Genomic DNA, 17,500 nt, shown 5'->3' with positions numbered 1-17,500 from the left:
GATCGAGGGGGTGGATGGGGATAGATAGATAGATAGATCGAGGGTGGGAATGGGGATAGATAGATAGATAGATAGATAGATAGATAGATAGATAGATAGATCGATCGAGGGGGTGGATGGGGATAGATAGATAGATAGATAGATAGATAGATAGATAGATAGAGGGGGGGATGGGGATAGATAGACAGACAGAGAGATAGATAGAGGGGGGGATGGGGATAGATAGACAGACAGACAGATAGATAGAGCGGGGGATGGGGATAGATAGACAGACAGACAGATAGATAGATAGAGGAGTGGATAGATAAGTAAAGGGCTGTCCGGGGATCGATGGATGGAGACTCTACGAGGGGTAAGTAGCAGCGTGCAGGTCTAAACTCGTTATTACTGATATTACCGGGCCACAGGAAGAGGGGGTTGGCTCTGGGGCTAAATGGGCCGGCGGGCCTGACTGGGGGGTCGGGAGGGGCTGGGATACCAAGGTAGATGGGTCCATGTGTCTGATTGTGGGTGGGATAGCAGGCTGTCATGGGGGCCCCCCAGATACACCTGCGAGCCCTCCCGCTCCCCGGGGTCAAACCAGCCTGCGGGGGCAATGCAGCGTTATCACGAATTATTACAGTAACCCCTAGCAACCCTGACTGAGATCGGGGGTCCCGAGATGCTGGGTGCTGCAGAGACCCCCCCCCCCACAACTGAGATCAGGGCCCCCGTAGTGCACAGAGAGAGCTTGAAGCAGCCCCCGCCCCAAAGAGCTCACCACCTAAACAGACAAAGGAAGGATAAAGATCGCCAGTTGCAAGATGGGGAAACTGAGGCACAGATTAAAAATTATTGGCAGAATTATGGAACCCAGGAGTCCTGGCTGCCAGTGCCCCCTGCTCTAACCACCAGCCCCCACTCCCCTCCCAGAGCCAGGGAGAGAACCCAGAAGTCCTGGCTCCCAGCCCCCCCGTGCTCTCGTCCCCACTCCCTTCCCAGAGACAGAACCCAGGAGTCCTGGCTGACAAACCCCCACCTTGTGTCCCACCAACAACCCCTGCTCCCAGCATCAGAAATAATGACACACACACGCCCCGCAGGTCACACACATGCATTGGTTATACAGGGACCCCTCGCCCGGCACTGAGATGCGGCCACCTCTGGGGCGGGGCGGCTGGTGACCCCGGGACCCCTCGCCTGGCACTGAGATGCGGCCAGGGCGCTGGGAGAGGGATGAAGGGGTTGTGGGGTGATGGGGGGCTGAGGGGGTTGTGGCAGGGCCTGGGGGTGATGGGGTCTAGGTGGGGGGCAGGCAATGGGGAGATATGGGGCTTTGGGAAAGGCTGTGGGGGGCTAAGAGGGATGGGGGCGAGGGAGGAATGTGGGGCTCTGGGGGGTCTAAGGGTGTGATGGAGGGATGGGGGAGGGAGACGGAGGGGGCGTTGAGGGGGGATGGGAGAGGGGAGCGGGGCTACGAGGGGGATGGGGAGCTGGAAGTCATGGGGTGTGTGGGAAGATGTTGGGGGGGGGACGCTGCCCTTTTCTCCCTCAGTTTCCCTCCTTTACCCTCTATTTTTCCACCCACCCCATTTCTCCCCTGTTCCCATGGCAAGTGGCAAGCATGCTGGGCGGGGGGGGGGGGGGGGACACACCAGGAACCAACCATCCCATCATGCCCTGCATCTCCTTGAGGGGGTCCCCACTACAGGAACCTCTGCCCCCTCCCCCTGGCTCCTCCCCTGTCCCCCAACCCAGGCGGGGGGGATTTGCGGGTCCCTGACTTGCTTCCCCAGCCCCCCACCCTGAGGGCCCATGCGGGGGCTATACGGTATTTTGAGGGGCCCCCAGCTCAACCCGCTAATCCATAAAGCCCCCCATGAGGGGATAAATGGGGTGCCCCATGGCACCCCCAGCAGCCCCCCAACATCCAGTTATTGGGGACCCAACACACCCATCCTGAGACTGTGATTTTGGGGGATCCATTTACAAACTAAGGGGGTCAAAGCTGTGGTGGGTGGGGTGGGTATTGGGGGGCTGGTGGAAGAGGGGGGCTAGAGGTCACAAAAGAGGGGGTTATGGTCACTGTCTTCACCAGTGGCAGCCCCCCCATATTTCCTGGCACAGAGCCTCCCAATTGTACCCCATAGCACCTGATATTCCATGGCACTGACCCCCCAATATAGCCACAGCCCCCCTTCTCTGTGAAACCCCCAATATGCCCCAGGGCCCCCCTGCTCTGTGCCACCAACACCCCAATATACCCCAGGGCTCCCCCTTCTCTGTGCAACCCCCCCAATACACTCCAGGGCCCCCCTTCTCTGTCCCACCCCGCTAATATACATCAATGTCTCTCCTTCTCTGTGCAACAACCTGATACACCCCAGGGCCCCCCTTCTCCGTGCAACCCCTGAGTACACCCCAGGGCCCCCCTTCTCCGTGCAACCCCTCCATACACCCCAGGGCCCCCCTTCTCCATGCAACCCCCTGAATACACCCCGGGGCCCCCCTTCTCTGTGCAACCCCTGAGTACACCCCAGGGCCCCCTTTCTCTGTGCAACCCTTCCATACACCCCAGGGCCCCCCTTCTCCGTGCCACCCCCCGATACCCCCCAGGGCCGCCCCTTCTCTGTCCCACCCCGCTAATATACCTCAATCTCTTCCCCTTCTCTGTGCAAGCCTCCGATACACTTCAGGGCCCCCTTCTCCATGCCACCCCCCCATACACCCCAGGGCTCCCCCTTCTCAGAGCAAGCCCCTGAATACACCCCAGGGCTCCCCCTTCTCCGTGCCACCCCCCGATACACCCCAGGGCTGCCCCTTCTCTGTCCCACCCCGCTAATATACCTCAATGTGTCCCCCTTCTCTGTGCAAGCCTCTGATACACCCCAGGGCCCCCCTTCTCCATGCCACCCCCCAAACACCCCAGGACTCCCCCTTCTCCGTGCCACCCCCTGTACACCCCAGGGGCCCCCCTTCTCTGTGCAACCCCCTGAATACATCCCAGGGCTCCCCCTTCTCTGTGCAACACCCTGATACACCCCAGGGCCCCCCCTTCTCCGTGGAACCCCCACATACACCCCAGGGCTCCCCCTTCTCCATGCCACCCCCCCATACACCCCAGGGCTCCCCCTTCTCCATGCAACCTCCCGATACACCCCAGGGCCGCCCCTTCTCTGTCCCGGCCCGCTAATATTCCTCAATGTCTCCCCCTTCTCCGTGCAAGCCCCGAATACACCCCAGGGCTCCCCCTTCTCCATGCCACCCCCCCATACACCCCAGGGCTCCCCCTTCTCCATGCAACCCCCCGATACACCCCAGGGCCGCCCCTTCTCTGTCCCGGCGCGCTAATATTCCTCAATGTCTCCCCCTTCTCCGTGCAAGCCCCTGAATACACCCCAGGGCTCCCCCTTCTCCGTGCAAGCCCCTGAATACACCCCAGGGCTCCCCCTTCTCTGTGCAAGCCTCCGATACACTTCAGGGCCCCCTTCTCCATGCCACCCCCCTGTACACCCCAGGGCCCCCCCTTCTCTGTGCAACACCCTGATACACCCCAGGGCTCCCCCTTCTCCATGTCACCCCCCCCATACACCCCAGGGCTCCCCCTTCTCCATGTAACCCCCCGATACACCCCAGGGCCCCCCCTTCTCCGTGCCACCCCTTGTACACCCCAGGGCCCCCCCCTTCTCTGTGCAACACCCTGATACACCCCAGGGCTCCCCCTTCTCCATGTCACCCCCCCATACACCCCAGGGCTCCCCCTTCTCCATGCAACCCCCCGATACACCCCAGGGCCCCCCCTTCTCCGTGCCACCCCTTGTACACCCCAGGGCCCCCCCTTCTCTGTGCAACACCCTGATACACCCCAGGGCTCCCCCTTCTCCATGTCACCCCCCCATACACCCCAGGGCCCCCCTTCTCCATGCAACCCCCCAATACACCCCAGGGCCGCCCCTTCTCTGTCCCGGCCCGCTAATATACCTCAATGTCTCCCCCTTCTCCGTGCAAGCCCCGAATACACCCCAGGGCGCCCCTTCTCCATGCAAACCCCTGAATACACCCCAGGGCTCCCCCTTCTCTGTGCCACCCCCCCATACACCCCAGGGCTCCCCCTTCTCTGTGCAAGCCTCCGATACACTTCAGGGCCCCCTTCTCCGTGCCACTCCCCCATACACCCCAGGGCCGCCCCTTCTCCGTGCCACCCCTTGTACACCCCAGGGCCCCCCTTCTCTGTGCAACACCCTGATACACCCCAGGGCTCCCCTTTCTCCATGTCACCCCCCCATACACCCCAGGGCCCCCCTTCTCCATGCAACCCCCCGATACACCCCAGGGCCGCCCCTTCTCTGTCCCGGCCCGCTAATATACCTCAATGTCTCCCCCTTTTCCGTGCAAGCCCCGAATACACCCCAGGGTGCCCCTTCTCCATGCAAGCCCCTGAATATACCCCAGGGCTCCCCCTTCTCTGTGCCACCCCCCATACACCCCAGGGCTCCCCCTTCTCTGTGCAAGCCTCCGATACACTTCAGGGCCCCCTTCTCCATGCCACCCCCCGATACACCCCAGGGCCGCCCCTTCTCTGTCCCGGCCCGCTAATATTCCTCAATGTCTCCCCCTTCTCCGTGCAAGCCCCGAATACACCCCAGGGCGCCCCTTCTCCATGCAACCCCCGATACACCCCAGGGCTGTCCCTTCTCTGTCCTGGCCCGCTACTATACCTCAATGTCTCCCCCTTCTCCGTGCAAGCCTCTGATACACCCCAGGGCGCCCCTTCTCCATGCAAGCCCCTGAATACACCCCAGGGCTCCCCCTTCTCTGTGCCACCCCCCCATACACCCCAGGGCTCCCCCTTCTCTGTGCAAGCCTCCGATACACTTCAGGGCCCCCTTCTCCATGCCACCCCCTGATACACCCCAGGGCCCCCCCTTCTCCGTGCCACCCCTTGTACACCCCAGGGCCCCCCCTTCTCTGTGCAACACCCTGATACACCCCAGGGCTCCCCCTTCTCCATGTCACCCCCCCCATACACCCAAGGGCCCCCCTTCTCCATGCAACCCCCCGATACACCCCAGGGCCGCCCCTTCTCTGTCCCGGCCCGCTAATATTCCTCAATGTCTCCCCCTTCTCCGTGCAAGCCCCTGAATACACCCCAGGGCTCCCCCTTCTCTGTGCCACCCCCCCATACACCCCAGGGCTCCCCCTTCTCTGTGCAAGCCTCCGATACACTTCAGGGCCCCCTTCTCCATGCCACCCCCCTGTACACCCCAGGGCCCCCCCTTCTCTGTGCAACACCCTGATACACCCCAGGGCTCCCCCTTCTCCATGTCACCCCCCATACACCCCAGGGCTCCCCCTTCTCCATGCAACCCCCCGATACACCCCAGGGCCCCCCCCTTCTCTGTGCCACCCCTTGTACACCCCAGGGCCCCCCCTTCTCTGTGCAACACCCTGATACACCCCAGGGCCCCCCCTTCTCTGTGCAACACCCTGATACACCCCAGGGCTCCCCCTTCTCCGTGCAACCCCCCGATACCCCCCAGGGCCGCCCCTTCTCTGTCCCGGCCCGCTACTATACCTCAGTGTCTCCCCCTTCTCCGTGCGAGCCCCGAATACACCCCAGGCCTCCCCCTTCTCCATGCCACCCCCCCATACACCCCAGGGCCCCCCCTTCTCTGTGCAACACCCTGATACACCCCAGGGCTCCCCCTTCTCCATGTCACCCCCCCATACACCCCAGGGCTCCCCCTTCTCCGTGCCACCCCTTGTACACCCCAGGGCCCCCCCTTCTCCGTGCAACACCCTGATACACCCCAGGGCTCCCCCTTCTCCATGCAACCCCCCCGATACACCCCAGGGCCGCCCCTTCTCTGTCCCGGCCCGCTACTATACCTCAGTGTCTCCCCCTTCTCCGTGCGAGCCCTGAATACACCCCAGGCCTCCCCCTTCTCCATGCCACCCCCCAAACACCCCAGGGCCCCCCCTTCTCTGTGCAACACCCTGATACACCCCAGGGCTCCCCCTTCTCCATGTCACCCCCCCATACACCCCAGGGCTCCCCCTTCTCCATGCAACCCCCAGATACACCCCAGGGCCGCCCCTTCTCTGTCCCGGCCCGCTAATATACCTGAATGTCTCCCCCTTCTCCGTGCAAGCCCCGAATACACCCCAGGGCTACCCCTTCTCCATGCCACCCCCCCCATACACCCCAGGGCTCCCCCTTCTCCATGCAACCCCCCGATACACCCCAGGGCCGCCCCTTCTCTGTCCCGGCGCGCTAATATTCCTCAGTGTCTCCCCCTTCTCCGTGCGAGCCCCGAATACACCCCAGGCCTCCCCCTTCTCCGCGCCCCCCGCCGCGCCCCCCGCCCGGGCCCCTTACCGTCCTCCATGGGCACGTAGAGGTTGAGGTAGAGGCAGTCCTCGCTCTGGTTCAGCACGTAGCCGGCCACCACCTCCAGGTTGTCGGTGAACCACACGGGCAGCATGATCCCCGGCAGCATCCCGTGGACGTTCTGGGGGCACACGGGGGCGAAGGCCGTGGCGTTGCGGACCTGGGCCCAGGAGGCGGGGGCCTCGGGGGGCTGGAAGCGGCGCTCGCCCACCGGCGGGGTGGCGTAGGGCACCCCCAGGTACTGAACCACCGGCCCCAGGATCTCGTTGTTCAGGTCCTTCTTCACCCCCCGCAGCTTCCCGTAGTGGGTGCTGGCCACGGGGTGCCTCTCCTCCGCGGGGGGCCGGGGGGCCGCCCCGGCCGCCAGCCCCGCCGCCCACAGCAGGACGCAGGCCCCCGCCCGCCAGCCGGCGCCGGGCGGGACCGGCATGGCGCGGGGCGTGGTGGTCGGGGGGGTGGGGGGGGAGATGCGGCGGGATGGGGGGGGCGGCGTGGGGGGGGGGCGCGGCTCAGCGGGGGGGGGGCTAGCGGCGCCGGGGGGCTCTGTTGCGTTCCATGGCGGGCCGGGAGGGGTCCGGCGGGCGGGCGCAGCATCGGGGCCTCACCTGGAGAAGGAGAGAAAGGAAGAGGGATGGATGGAGGGAGGTGGGGGGCAGGAGGGAGGGATGGAGGGAGGGAGGGAGATTGAGGGATGTGGGGGGCAGGAGGGAGGGAGGGATGGAGGGAGGGAGGGAGATTGAGGGATGTGGGGGGCAGGAGGGAGGGATGGAGATTGAGGGATGTGGGGGGGCAGGAGGGAGGGAGGGAGATTGAGGGATGTGGGGGGCAAGGAGGGAGGGATGGAGGGAGGGAGGGAGATGGAGAGATGTGGGGGGCAGGAGGGAGGGACAGAAGGAAAAAAGAGAAGAGACAGAGTCCGTCAGGGGGGCCGGTCAGAGCCGCCAATCCGCGTTGGAGGGGACAGAACGCCCCCCTTCACGGCCCCCCCCAAACTCCCCCCCCCAAAGTCCTGCCCCATCCCTGGGGATGTGACCTTTTCTCTGCAAATATGACCCAGAACTGAGACAGGAAGTGGCTCATTTTGGGGGAGGGGAGATCTGGGGCACCCCCTGCTCTGACTGCGGCCCCTGCTGCTGGGGAAATACTGCCCCCCCCCGGTAGGGGAAGGCCCCACCCCAGAGCTCCCCGCACAGAACTGCCCCCAAATCCCTCTGCGAACCCCCCTGGCCCAGTGCCACCCCGGGCAGGGGGATCCCCCCCAACATCCCCCCCCAACCCATCCTCGGGGCTCAGCAATTGCAGGGGAAGAAATGGGGGGGGCTCAGAGTTATACCCCCTCAGCCATGGGGCAGTGAGGGGCTGGAGGGGACCCCCTGGCACCGAGACAAGACCCTGCCCCCCCCCGCTGTATCCCAGCCCCCCGGGACCCCCCAACCCCGACACTCAGCCCTGTCCTGCCCCCCTGCATCCAAACCCCTGGGACCCCCCGGCCCCGACAGTCGGCCCTGACCTGCCCCCCCCCGCATCCAAACCCCTGGGACCCCCAGACCCCCACACTCGGCCCTGACCTGCCCGTGTCTCCAGGGCTCCTGATAGGAATCTCCCTGGTTAAATCGGGCCTTGAATTAAATAACTCAAGAGTTTTATGTTTATGCTTCAGAATCCGGCAATTAGAGCCGGGAACCGGTAATTAGCCCAAGTCGAGTCGCAGACACGCCGGCGGCTCCAGCCACGTCCCGCCACGTGCGCCGGCCTCCGGGGGACAAGATACATAGATAGATAGATAGATAGATAGATAGATAGAGGGGGAGGATGGGGAGGATGGGGATAGATCGATAGAGAGATGGGTGGATGGAGACAGATAGATAGATGGGGTGGATAGGGATAGAGAGATAGAGAGATGGGGTGGATGGGGATAGATAGAGAGATAGAGAGATAGATAGATAGATAGAGTGGATGGGGATAGATAGATAGAGAGATAGAGAGATAGATGGGGTGGATGGGGATAGATGGATAGATAGATAGATAGATAGATAGAGTGGATGGGGATAGAGAGATAGAGAGATGGGGTGGATGGGGATAGAGAGATAGAGAGAGATATAGATGGGGTGGATGGGGATAGATAGAGAGATAGAGAGATAGATGGGGTGGATGGGGATAGATAGAGAGATAGAGAGATAGATGGGGTGGATGGGGATAGATAGATAGATAGATAGATAGATAGAGTGGATGGGGATAGAGAGATAGAGAGATGGGGTGGTTGGGGATAGAGAGATAGATGGGGTGGATGGGGATAGATAGAGAGATAGAGAAATAGATAGAGTGGATGGGGATAGATAGATAGAGAGATGGGGTGGATGGGGATAGACAGATAGAGAGATAGAGAGATAGATGGGGTGGATGGGGATAGATAGATAGAGAGATAGATGGGGTGGATGGGGATAGATAGATAGAGAGATAGATGGGGTGGATGGGGATAGATAGATAGATAGAGAGATAGAGTGGATGGGGATAGATAGAGAGATGGTGTGGATGGGGATAGATAGAGAGATGGGGTGGATGGGGATAGATGGGGGGGTGAATGGGGATAGATAGATAGATGGGGTGGGTGGGGATAGATCGATAGATAGATTGATAGATAGAGAGAGAGGTGGATGGGGATAGATAGATGGATAGATAGAGTAGGTGGATGGGGATCAATAGATAGAGGGGTGGAAGGGGATAGATCGATGGATAGATGGGGGTGGATGGGGATGGGTAGATGGGGGGCGGATGGGGATTGACAGATGGGGATGGATAGATGGGGGGTGGATGGGGATGGGTAGATGGGGCAGATGGGGTAGATGTGGGGTGGATGCGGGTGGATAGGTGGGGAGCGGATGGGGATGGATAGATGGGGGCTGGAGGGGGATGGATGGATAGATGGGGGTGGATGGGGGCGGATGCGGATGGGGATGGGTAGATGGTGTAGATGGGGGGAAAGAGTCGGGGTGGGGTCGGTCCCTTGGGGGGGGGCAGGGAAACAGGGATGGGGGAAGAGCATGAGAGAGTCACCCCTGGGTAGAGTGGGGTGCGGGGGGAGGGAGGGAGGAACAGGGAAAGGGGGTGTGAAAAGTAGGGCAAGGGTGTGGGTAGATGGGGGGCGGATGGCTAGATGGGGGGCGGATGTGGGTGGATAGGTGGGGGGTGGATGCGGATGGGGATGGATAGATGGGGGGCAGATGGGGTAGATGTGGGGCAGATGCGGGTGGATAGATGGGGGGCGGATGCAGATGGGGATGGGTAGATGGGGGCGGAGGGGGATGGGCAGATGGGGTAGATGAGGGGCGGATGCGGGTGGATAGATGGGGGGCGGATGCAGATGGGGATGGGTAGATGGGGGGCGGAGGGGGATAGATGGATAGATGCGGGGCGGAGGGGGATGGGTAGATGGGGGGCGGATGCAGATGGGGATGGGTAGATGGGGGGCGGATGCAGATGGGGATGGATAGATGCGGGGCGGAGGGAGATGGGTAGATGGGGTAGATTGGGGGTGGATGCAGATGGGGATGGATAGATGGGGGGCGGAGGGAGATGGGTAGATGGGGTAGATGGGGGGCGGATGCAGATGGGGATGGGTAGATGGGGGGTGGAGGGAGATGGGTAGATGGGTAGATGGGGGCGGAGGGGGATGGGTAGATGGGGTAGATGTTGGGCGGATGCGGGTGGATAGATGGGGGGCAGATGCAGATGGGGATGGGTAGATGGGGGGCGGAGGGGGATAGATGGATAGATGGGGGGTGGAGGGGGATGGGTAGATGGGGGGTGGATGCGGGTGGATAGATGGGGGGCGGATGCAGATGGGGATGGGTAGATGGGGGGCGGAGGGGGATGGGTAGATGGGGGGCGGATGCAGATGGGGATGGGTAGATGGGTTAGATGGGGGGCGGATGCAGATGGGGATGGGTAGATGGGGGGCGGAGGGGGATGGGTAGATGGAGTAGATGGGGGCGGATGCAGATGGGGATGGGTAGATGGGGCGGAGGGGGATGGGTAGATGGGGGGCGGATGCAGATGGGGATGGGTAGATGGGGGGCAGAGGGGGATGGGTAGATGGGGTAGATGGGGGGCGGATGCAGATGGGGATGGGTAGATGGGGGGCGGAGGGGGATGGGTAGATGGGGTAGATGGGGGGCGGATGCAGATGGGGATGGGTAGATGGGGGCGGAGGGGGATGGGTAGATGGGGTAGATGGGGGGCGGATGCAGATGGGGATGGGTAGATGGGGGGGCGGAGGGGGATGGGTAGATGGGGTAGATGGGGGGCGGATGCAGATGGGGATGGGTAGATGGGGGCGGAGGGGGATGGGTAGATGGGGTAGATGGGGGGCGGATGCAGATGGGGATGGGTAGATGGGGGGCGGAGGGGGATGGGTAGATGGGGTAGATGGGGGGCGGATGCAGATGGGGATGGGTAGATGGGGCGGAGGGGGATGGGTAGATGGGGTAGATGGGGGGCGGATGCAGATGGGGATGGGTAGATGGGGGCGGAGGGGGATGGGTAGATGGGGTAGATGGGGGGCGGATGCAGATGGGGATGGGTAGATGGGGGGCAGAGGGGGATGGGTAGATGGGGTAGATGGGGGGCGGATGCAGATGGGGATGGGTAGATGGGGGGCAGAGGGGGATGGGTAGATGGGGTAGATGGGGGGCGGATGCAGATGGGGATGGGTAGATGGGGGGCGGAGGGGGATGGGTAGATGGGGTAGATGGGGGGCGGATGCAGATGGGGATGGGTAGATGGGGGGCGGAGGGGGATGGGTAGATGGGGTAGATGGGGGGCGGATGCAGATGGGGATGGGTAGATGGGGGGCGGAGGGGGATGGGTAGATGGGGTAGATGGGGGGCGGATGCAGATGGGGATGGGTAGATGGGGGGCGGAGGGGGATGGGTAGATGGGGTAGATGGGGGGCGGATGCAGATGGGGATGGGTAGATGGGGGGCGGAGGGGGATGGGTAGATGGGGTAGATGGGGGGCAGATGCAGATGGGGATGGGTAGATGGGGGGCGGAGGGGGATGGGTAGATGGGGGGCGGATGCAGATGGGGATGGGTAGATGGGGGCGGAGGGGGATGGGTAGATGGGGTAGATGGGGGGCGGATGCAGATGGGGATGGGTAGATGGGGGGCGGAGGGGGATGGGTAGATGGGGTAGATGGGGGGCGGATGCAGATGGGGATGGGTAGATGGGGGGCGGAGGGGGATGGGTAGATGGGGTAGATGGGGGGCGGATGCAGATGGGGATGGGTAGATGGGGGGCAGAGGGGGATGGGTAGATGGGGTAGATGGGGGGCGGATGCAGATGGGGATGGGTAGATGGGGGGCGGAGGGGGATGGGTAGATGGGGTAGATGGGGGGCGGATGCAGATGGGGATGGGTAGATGGGGGCGGAGGGGGATGGGTAGATGGGGTAGATGGGGGCGGATGCAGATGGGGATGGGTAGATGGGGGGCGGAGGGGGATGGGTAGATGGGGGGCGGAGGGGGATGGGGATGGGTTCACTGATGGGTTTGGCTGCGGGGCCCCAGCCCCTCACTCCCGACCCGCAGCCCCTGGGCGGGGGCCCCCCGCCCCCCCCGGCTCTCCGGGTGGCCGGCGCGGGGGGGGGCTGCGCACGCTGGATTCCAGCCTCCCCACTCATCCCTCTTCCTCCCAGCCAAGGCCCCGTTGCCGTGGCAATATGAACCGGTAGCCATGCGTCGCCCTGGCAACTGGAGTTCCGGAGCAGGGAGATTCTGCTTCACTCCCGCCGTCCCCCAGAGCCGAGGAGAGAACCCAGGAGTCCTGGCTCCCCGCCCCCCCCTGCTCTAACCACTAGGCCCCACTCCCCTCCCGGAGCTGGGGAGAGAACCCAGGAGTCCTGGCTCCCCGCCCCCCCTGCTCTAACCACTAGGCCCCACTCCCCTCCCAGAGCCGGGGAGAGAACCCAGGAGTCCTGGCTCCCCGCCCCCCCTGCTCTAACCACTAGGCCCCACTCCCCTCCCAGAGCCGGGGAGAGAACCCAGGAGTCCTGGCTCCCTGCCCCCCCTGCTCTAACCACTAGGCCCCACTCCCCTCCCAGAGCCGGGGAGAGAACCCAGGAGTCCTGGCTCCCCGCCCCCCTGCTCTAACCACTAGGCCCCACTCCCCTCCCAGAGCCGGGGAGAGAACCCAGGAGTCCTGCGTCCCAGCCCCCCCTGCTCTGACCACTAGGCCCCACTCCCCTCCCAGAGCCGGGGAGAGAACCCAGGAGTCCTGGCTTCCAGCGCCCCCCGCTCTAACCACTAGGTCCCATTCCCCTCCCAGAGCCGGGGAGAGAACCCAGGAGTCCTGGCTTCCAGCGCCCCCCCGCTCTAACCACTAGGTCCCATTCCCCTCCCAGAGCCGGGAAGAGAACCCAGGAGTCCTGGCTCCCCCTCCCTGCCCACTCAATCCCACCAGAATCTCTGTCCATCGTTTCTTCCCCCCCCAGATCTACTCTTTCGCTCCGTTCCCCCCTGTCCAGCCTTGGTCTCAGCCTTCTGGGCCCACATTTCTTCCCCCAGCCTGGGGATGGGAATTTTTCTTTGTTGGGGCGGGGGCAGGGGGATACATTCAGATCTGGGGTTGGGCCATTCTCCACATCCCCAACCCCCACACCCCCAGAGCATCCCCACAGGGGTGTTCTTCCATCGCCCGCAGCGCTCTGCCCCCCTGGGGCGGGGGAAAGAGTCGGGGCGGGGTCGGTCCCTTGGGGGGGGCAGGGAAACGGGGATGGCGGAAAAGCATGAGAGAGTCACCCCTGGGTAGAGTGGGGTGCGGGGGGAGGGAGGGAGGAAAGGGAAAATGGGGTGTAAAAAGTAGGACAAGGGGGTGGATAGATAGATAGATAAGGGGGTGTCTGGGGATAGATAGATAGAGGGGGTGGATGGGGATAGGTAGATAGATAAGGGGGCGTCTGGGGAGAGATAGTAGATCGATAGATAGAGGGGTGTCTGGGGAGAGATAGATCGATAGAGGGGTGTCTGGGGATAAATAGATAAGGGGGTGTCTGGGGAGAGATAGATAGATAGATAGATAGATGGGGTGTCTGGGGAGAGATAGATCGATAGAGGGGTGTCTGGGGATAAATAGATAAGGGGGTGTCTGGGGAGAGATAGATAGATAGTTGGGGTGTGTGGGGATAGATAGATAGATAGATAAAGGGGGTGTCTGGGAGAGATAGATAGATAGAGGGGTGTCTGGGGATAAATAGATAAGGGGGTGTCTGGGGAGAGATAGATAGATAGATAGATAGAGGGGGTGTCTGGGGAGGGAGAGATAGATAGATAGATAGATAGATAGATAGATAGATGGGGTGTCTGGGGAGAGATAGATCGATAGAGGGGTGTCTGGGGATAAATAGATAAGGGGGGTCTGGGGAGAGATAGATAGATAGATAGATAGATAGTTGGGGTGTGTGGGGATAGATAGATAGATAGATAGATAAAGGGGGTGTCTGGGGAGAGATAGATAGATAGATAGATAGAGGGGGTGTCTGGGGAGGGAGAGATAGATAGATAGATAGATAGATAGATCGAGGGGGTGTCTGGGGAGAGATAGATCGATAGAGGGGTGTCTGGGGATAAATAGATAATGGGGTGTCTGGGGAGAGAGAGAGAGATAGATAGATAGATAGATAGATAGATAGAGGGGGTGTCTGGGAGAGATAGATAGATAGATAAGGGGGTGTCTGGGGAGAGATAGATAGATAGATAGATAGATAGAGGGGGTGTCTGGGGAGGGAGAGATAGATAGATAGATAGAGGGGGTGTCTGGGGAGAGATAGATAGATAGATAGATAGAGGGGGTGTCTGGGGAGAGATAGATAGAGGGGTCTTATGGGAGAGATAGGTAGACAGAGGGGCGTATGGGGAGAGATAGGTAGACAGAGGGGCGTATGGGGAGAGATAGGTAGGTAGAGGGGGTGTCTGGGGAGAGATAGGTAGATCGATAGATGAGGGGGTGGATGGGGAGAGATCGATAGAAGCTGTATGGGGCTGGACAGACATGGGGTGTCTGGGGATCAATAGAGGGCTCCCTGGGGGGCTCAGGGCTCTGGCAGGGGAGGGGTCCCCCTGGGGTCAGAGGTAACAGGCAACACAGCGGTCGTGGGTGGAGGGCAGGAGAGGGGAGAGCTGGGGGTTTGGGGTGGAGGGGGGTGGGTCATGTTCGGGGGCGGTTGGGGGGGGGACAGAGGAGGTGGGGGAGGGCAGGAGGCGGTGGTAGGGCTGCGGTGGGGGAGGGAGTAGGGAGTTTAGATGGGGGGGCTTAGAGGAGATGGGGGGGTTGTGGGCTGCGGGGAGGGTTGGCCGTCCGAGGGGGCAGATCTGTAAATGGGGGGAGCAGGAAGAGACATAGGGAGTGAGAGCCAGAGACAGGTGAAGGCAGGATGGAGCCAAGGAGAAAGGGAGGGATAAAAGGCCAGGAAGAGAGGATGGAGACGGGGCAGGTGGAGGGAGAGAGCACCAGGAAGAAAGGATGGAGGAGGGGAGAAATGGAGGGACAGGAGACCAGGAAGAAAGGATGGAGGAGGGGAGAAATGGAGGGATAGGAGGCCGAGAAAAGAGGATGGAGACAGGGGCAGGCAGAGCGAAAGAGTGCCAGAAAGGCAGGATGGAGGAAGGGAGAAATGGAGGGATAAAGGCCAGGAAGAAAGGATGGAGCTGGGCAGGTGGAGGGATAGAGCACCAGGAAGAAAGGATGGAGGAAGGGAGAAATGGAGGGATAGGAGGCCGGGAAGAGAGGATGGAGGAAGGGAGAAATGGAGGGATAGGAGGCTGGGAAGAGAGGATGGAGACAGGGAGAAATGGAGGGATAAAAGGCCAGGAAGAAAGGATGGAGCTGGGGCAGGTGGAGGGATAGAGCACCAGGAAGAAAGGATGGAGGAAGGGAGAAATGGAGGGATGGGGGCCAAGAAGAGAGGATGGAGGAAGGGAGAAATGGAGGGACAGGAGGCTGGGAAGAGAGGATGGAGAAATGGTAGAAATGGAGGGATAGGAGGCCGGGAAGAGAGGATGGAGACAGGGAGAAATGGAGGGATAAAAGGCCAGGAAGAAAGGATGGAGCTGGGGCAGGTGGAGGGATAGAGCACCAGGAAGAAAGGATGGAGGAAGGGAGAAATGGAGGGATGGGGGCCAAGAAGAGAGGATGGAGGAAGGGAGAAATGGAGGGACAGGAGGCTGGGAAGAGAGGATGGAGAAATGGTAGAAATGGAGGGATAGGAGGCCGGGAAGAAAGGATGGAGATGGGGGAAATGGAGGGATAGGAGGCAGGGAAGAAAGGATGGAGATGGGGGAAATGGAGGGATAGGAGGCCGGGAAGAAAGGATGGAGGAAGGGAGAAATGGAGGGACAGGAGGCCGGGAGAAAGGATGGAGGAAGGGAGAAATGGAGGGACAGGAGGCCGGGAAGAAAGGATGGAGACAGGGAGAAATGGAGACGAGCCAGGAGAGGGAAGGGGGGACGGATGGATGGAGGTGGGGGGGAGACAGGGGATGGGGAAGACCGGGACGGAGGAAGATGGGGGGATGGAGAAGACCCAGGGGAGGGAAGGGGAGATGAGGGGGTGGATGATGGGGGGAAGGGGGGACAAAGGGGTGACAAAGACAGATGTTGGGGGGCAGGGAAGGGGGGGACGGATGACGGGGGGAACGGCGAAGGATGGAGAAGACCCAGGGGACAGGGCGGGGGGGCCGCATTTCCCTCCCCCCCGCACCCCCTCTTACCTCTGCCAGCTGCTGCAGGCCGGGGGCCCCCCCTCCCTCCCCGGCGGGCCCCCTGGCCGGGTCTAGCGCCGAGCGAGGCTCCGCATCTCCCAGAGCATCAGGCAGCGGCCATGGGGTGGGTGGGGGCGGGCGTGTGGGGGGGGGAGGGAGGGAGAAGGAGGCGGCCTGGCTGGTGGGGGGGGAGGAGGCAGGGAGCGGAGCTCGTGGGGGGGGCTGCGTATGTCAGCAGAGTAGAGACCCCCCCCCAGCGAGGAGCCGGGTGTGTGTGTATGGGGGGGGGGGGAGATGCAGGCTCTGTGTGGGGGGGGGGCGGAAGGATCGCAGTGAAAATAACCCAGAGGGAGGCGAAGGCAATCAAAGCCCCCCCCTTCTCTCTCCCTGGGAGGGGCCCCCTCCTCCCCAGCAGGGTGGGGTGTGCGGGGGGGGGGCGCTGAAGCAGGGACGTGTCGTTCAATGGTGGCAGGAAAGGAAGGGAGATGGGGGGGGGATCAGCTGGAGTCGCTCTGGGCTAGGACGGGGGGGGGGGTTCGGGGTGGGGGGGGCTGCCCCCCCTCCCCGTGCTCAGCCCAGATGCATCATAGCGCGCGTCACAGGTCTTAAAGGAAACTCGCCGTTTGCGGGGCCGCAGCCCCCCCCCCCAAAAAAACACACACAGCCCAGAGGGGGGAGATGGGGGGGGGGCGGCGGAGAGAGAGGGGATGAGAGAAAGGAAGGAGAGAATGGGTTGGGGGCTGGGAGCCAGGACTCCTGGGTTCTCTCCCCGGCTCCGGCGGGGAGTGGGGGCTGGTGGTTAGAGCAGGGGGGGCTGGGAACCAGGACTTCTGGGTTCTCTCCCCAGCTCCAGGAGGGGAATGGGGGCCGCTGGGTTAGAGCAGGGGGGGCTGGGAGGCAGGACTCCTGGGTTCTCTCCCCAGCTCCAGGAGGGGAATGGGGGCCTCTGGGTTAGAGCAGGGGGGGGCTGGGAGGCAGGACTCCTGGGTTCTCTCCCCAGCTCCAGGAGGGGAATGGGGGCCGCTGGGTTAGAGCAGGGGGGGCTGGGAGGCAGGACTCCTGGGTTCTCTCCCCGGCTCGGGAGGGGAATGGGGCCGCTGGGTTAGAGCAGGGGGGCTGGGAGGCAGGACTCCTGGGTTCTCTCCCCAGCTCCAGGAGGGGAATGGGGGCCGCTGGTTAGAGCAGGGGGGGCTGGGAGGCAGGACTCCTGGGTTCTCTCCCCGGCTCCGGGAGGGGAATGGGGGCCGCTGGGTTAGAGCAGGGGGGGGCTGGGAGGGCAGGACTCCTGGGTTCTCTCCCCGGCTCCGGGAGGGGAGAGGGGGCTGGTGGGTCAGAGCTGCAGGGGCAGGGCTGGGCTAGCAGGGGTTGCGGGTCGGGA

At 62.6% G+C, this 17,500-nt stretch overlaps 1 protein-coding gene across 4 annotated transcripts in view; it reads right to left on the bottom strand.

Annotated features, from left to right (window-relative positions):
- Positions 1-6,494, bottom strand: part of NLGN2 (neuroligin 2) — a 30,667-nt gene extending 24,173 nt beyond the window's left edge. For all 4 annotated transcript variants that reach the window (XM_077806650.1, XM_077806651.1, XM_077806652.1 and 1 more), the window contains exon 1: positions 6,359-6,494. In XM_077806650.1, coding sequence (XP_077662776.1) covers positions 6,359-6,479 — 121 coding nt within the window. In that variant the 5' untranslated portion in view covers positions 6,480-6,494. The remainder of the gene's footprint in view (positions 1-6,358) is intronic.
- Between the last annotated feature and the right edge of the window lie 11,006 nt (positions 6,495-17,500).

Source organism: Eretmochelys imbricata, chromosome 28, assembly GCF_965152235.1.
Source record: "Eretmochelys imbricata isolate rEreImb1 chromosome 28, rEreImb1.hap1, whole genome shotgun sequence".
Classification (NCBI taxonomy): Eukaryota; Metazoa; Chordata; order Testudines; family Cheloniidae; genus Eretmochelys; species Eretmochelys imbricata.
The sequence above is the reverse complement of the archived record's forward strand: the minus strand, read 5'-3'. Positions and strand labels throughout refer to the sequence as shown.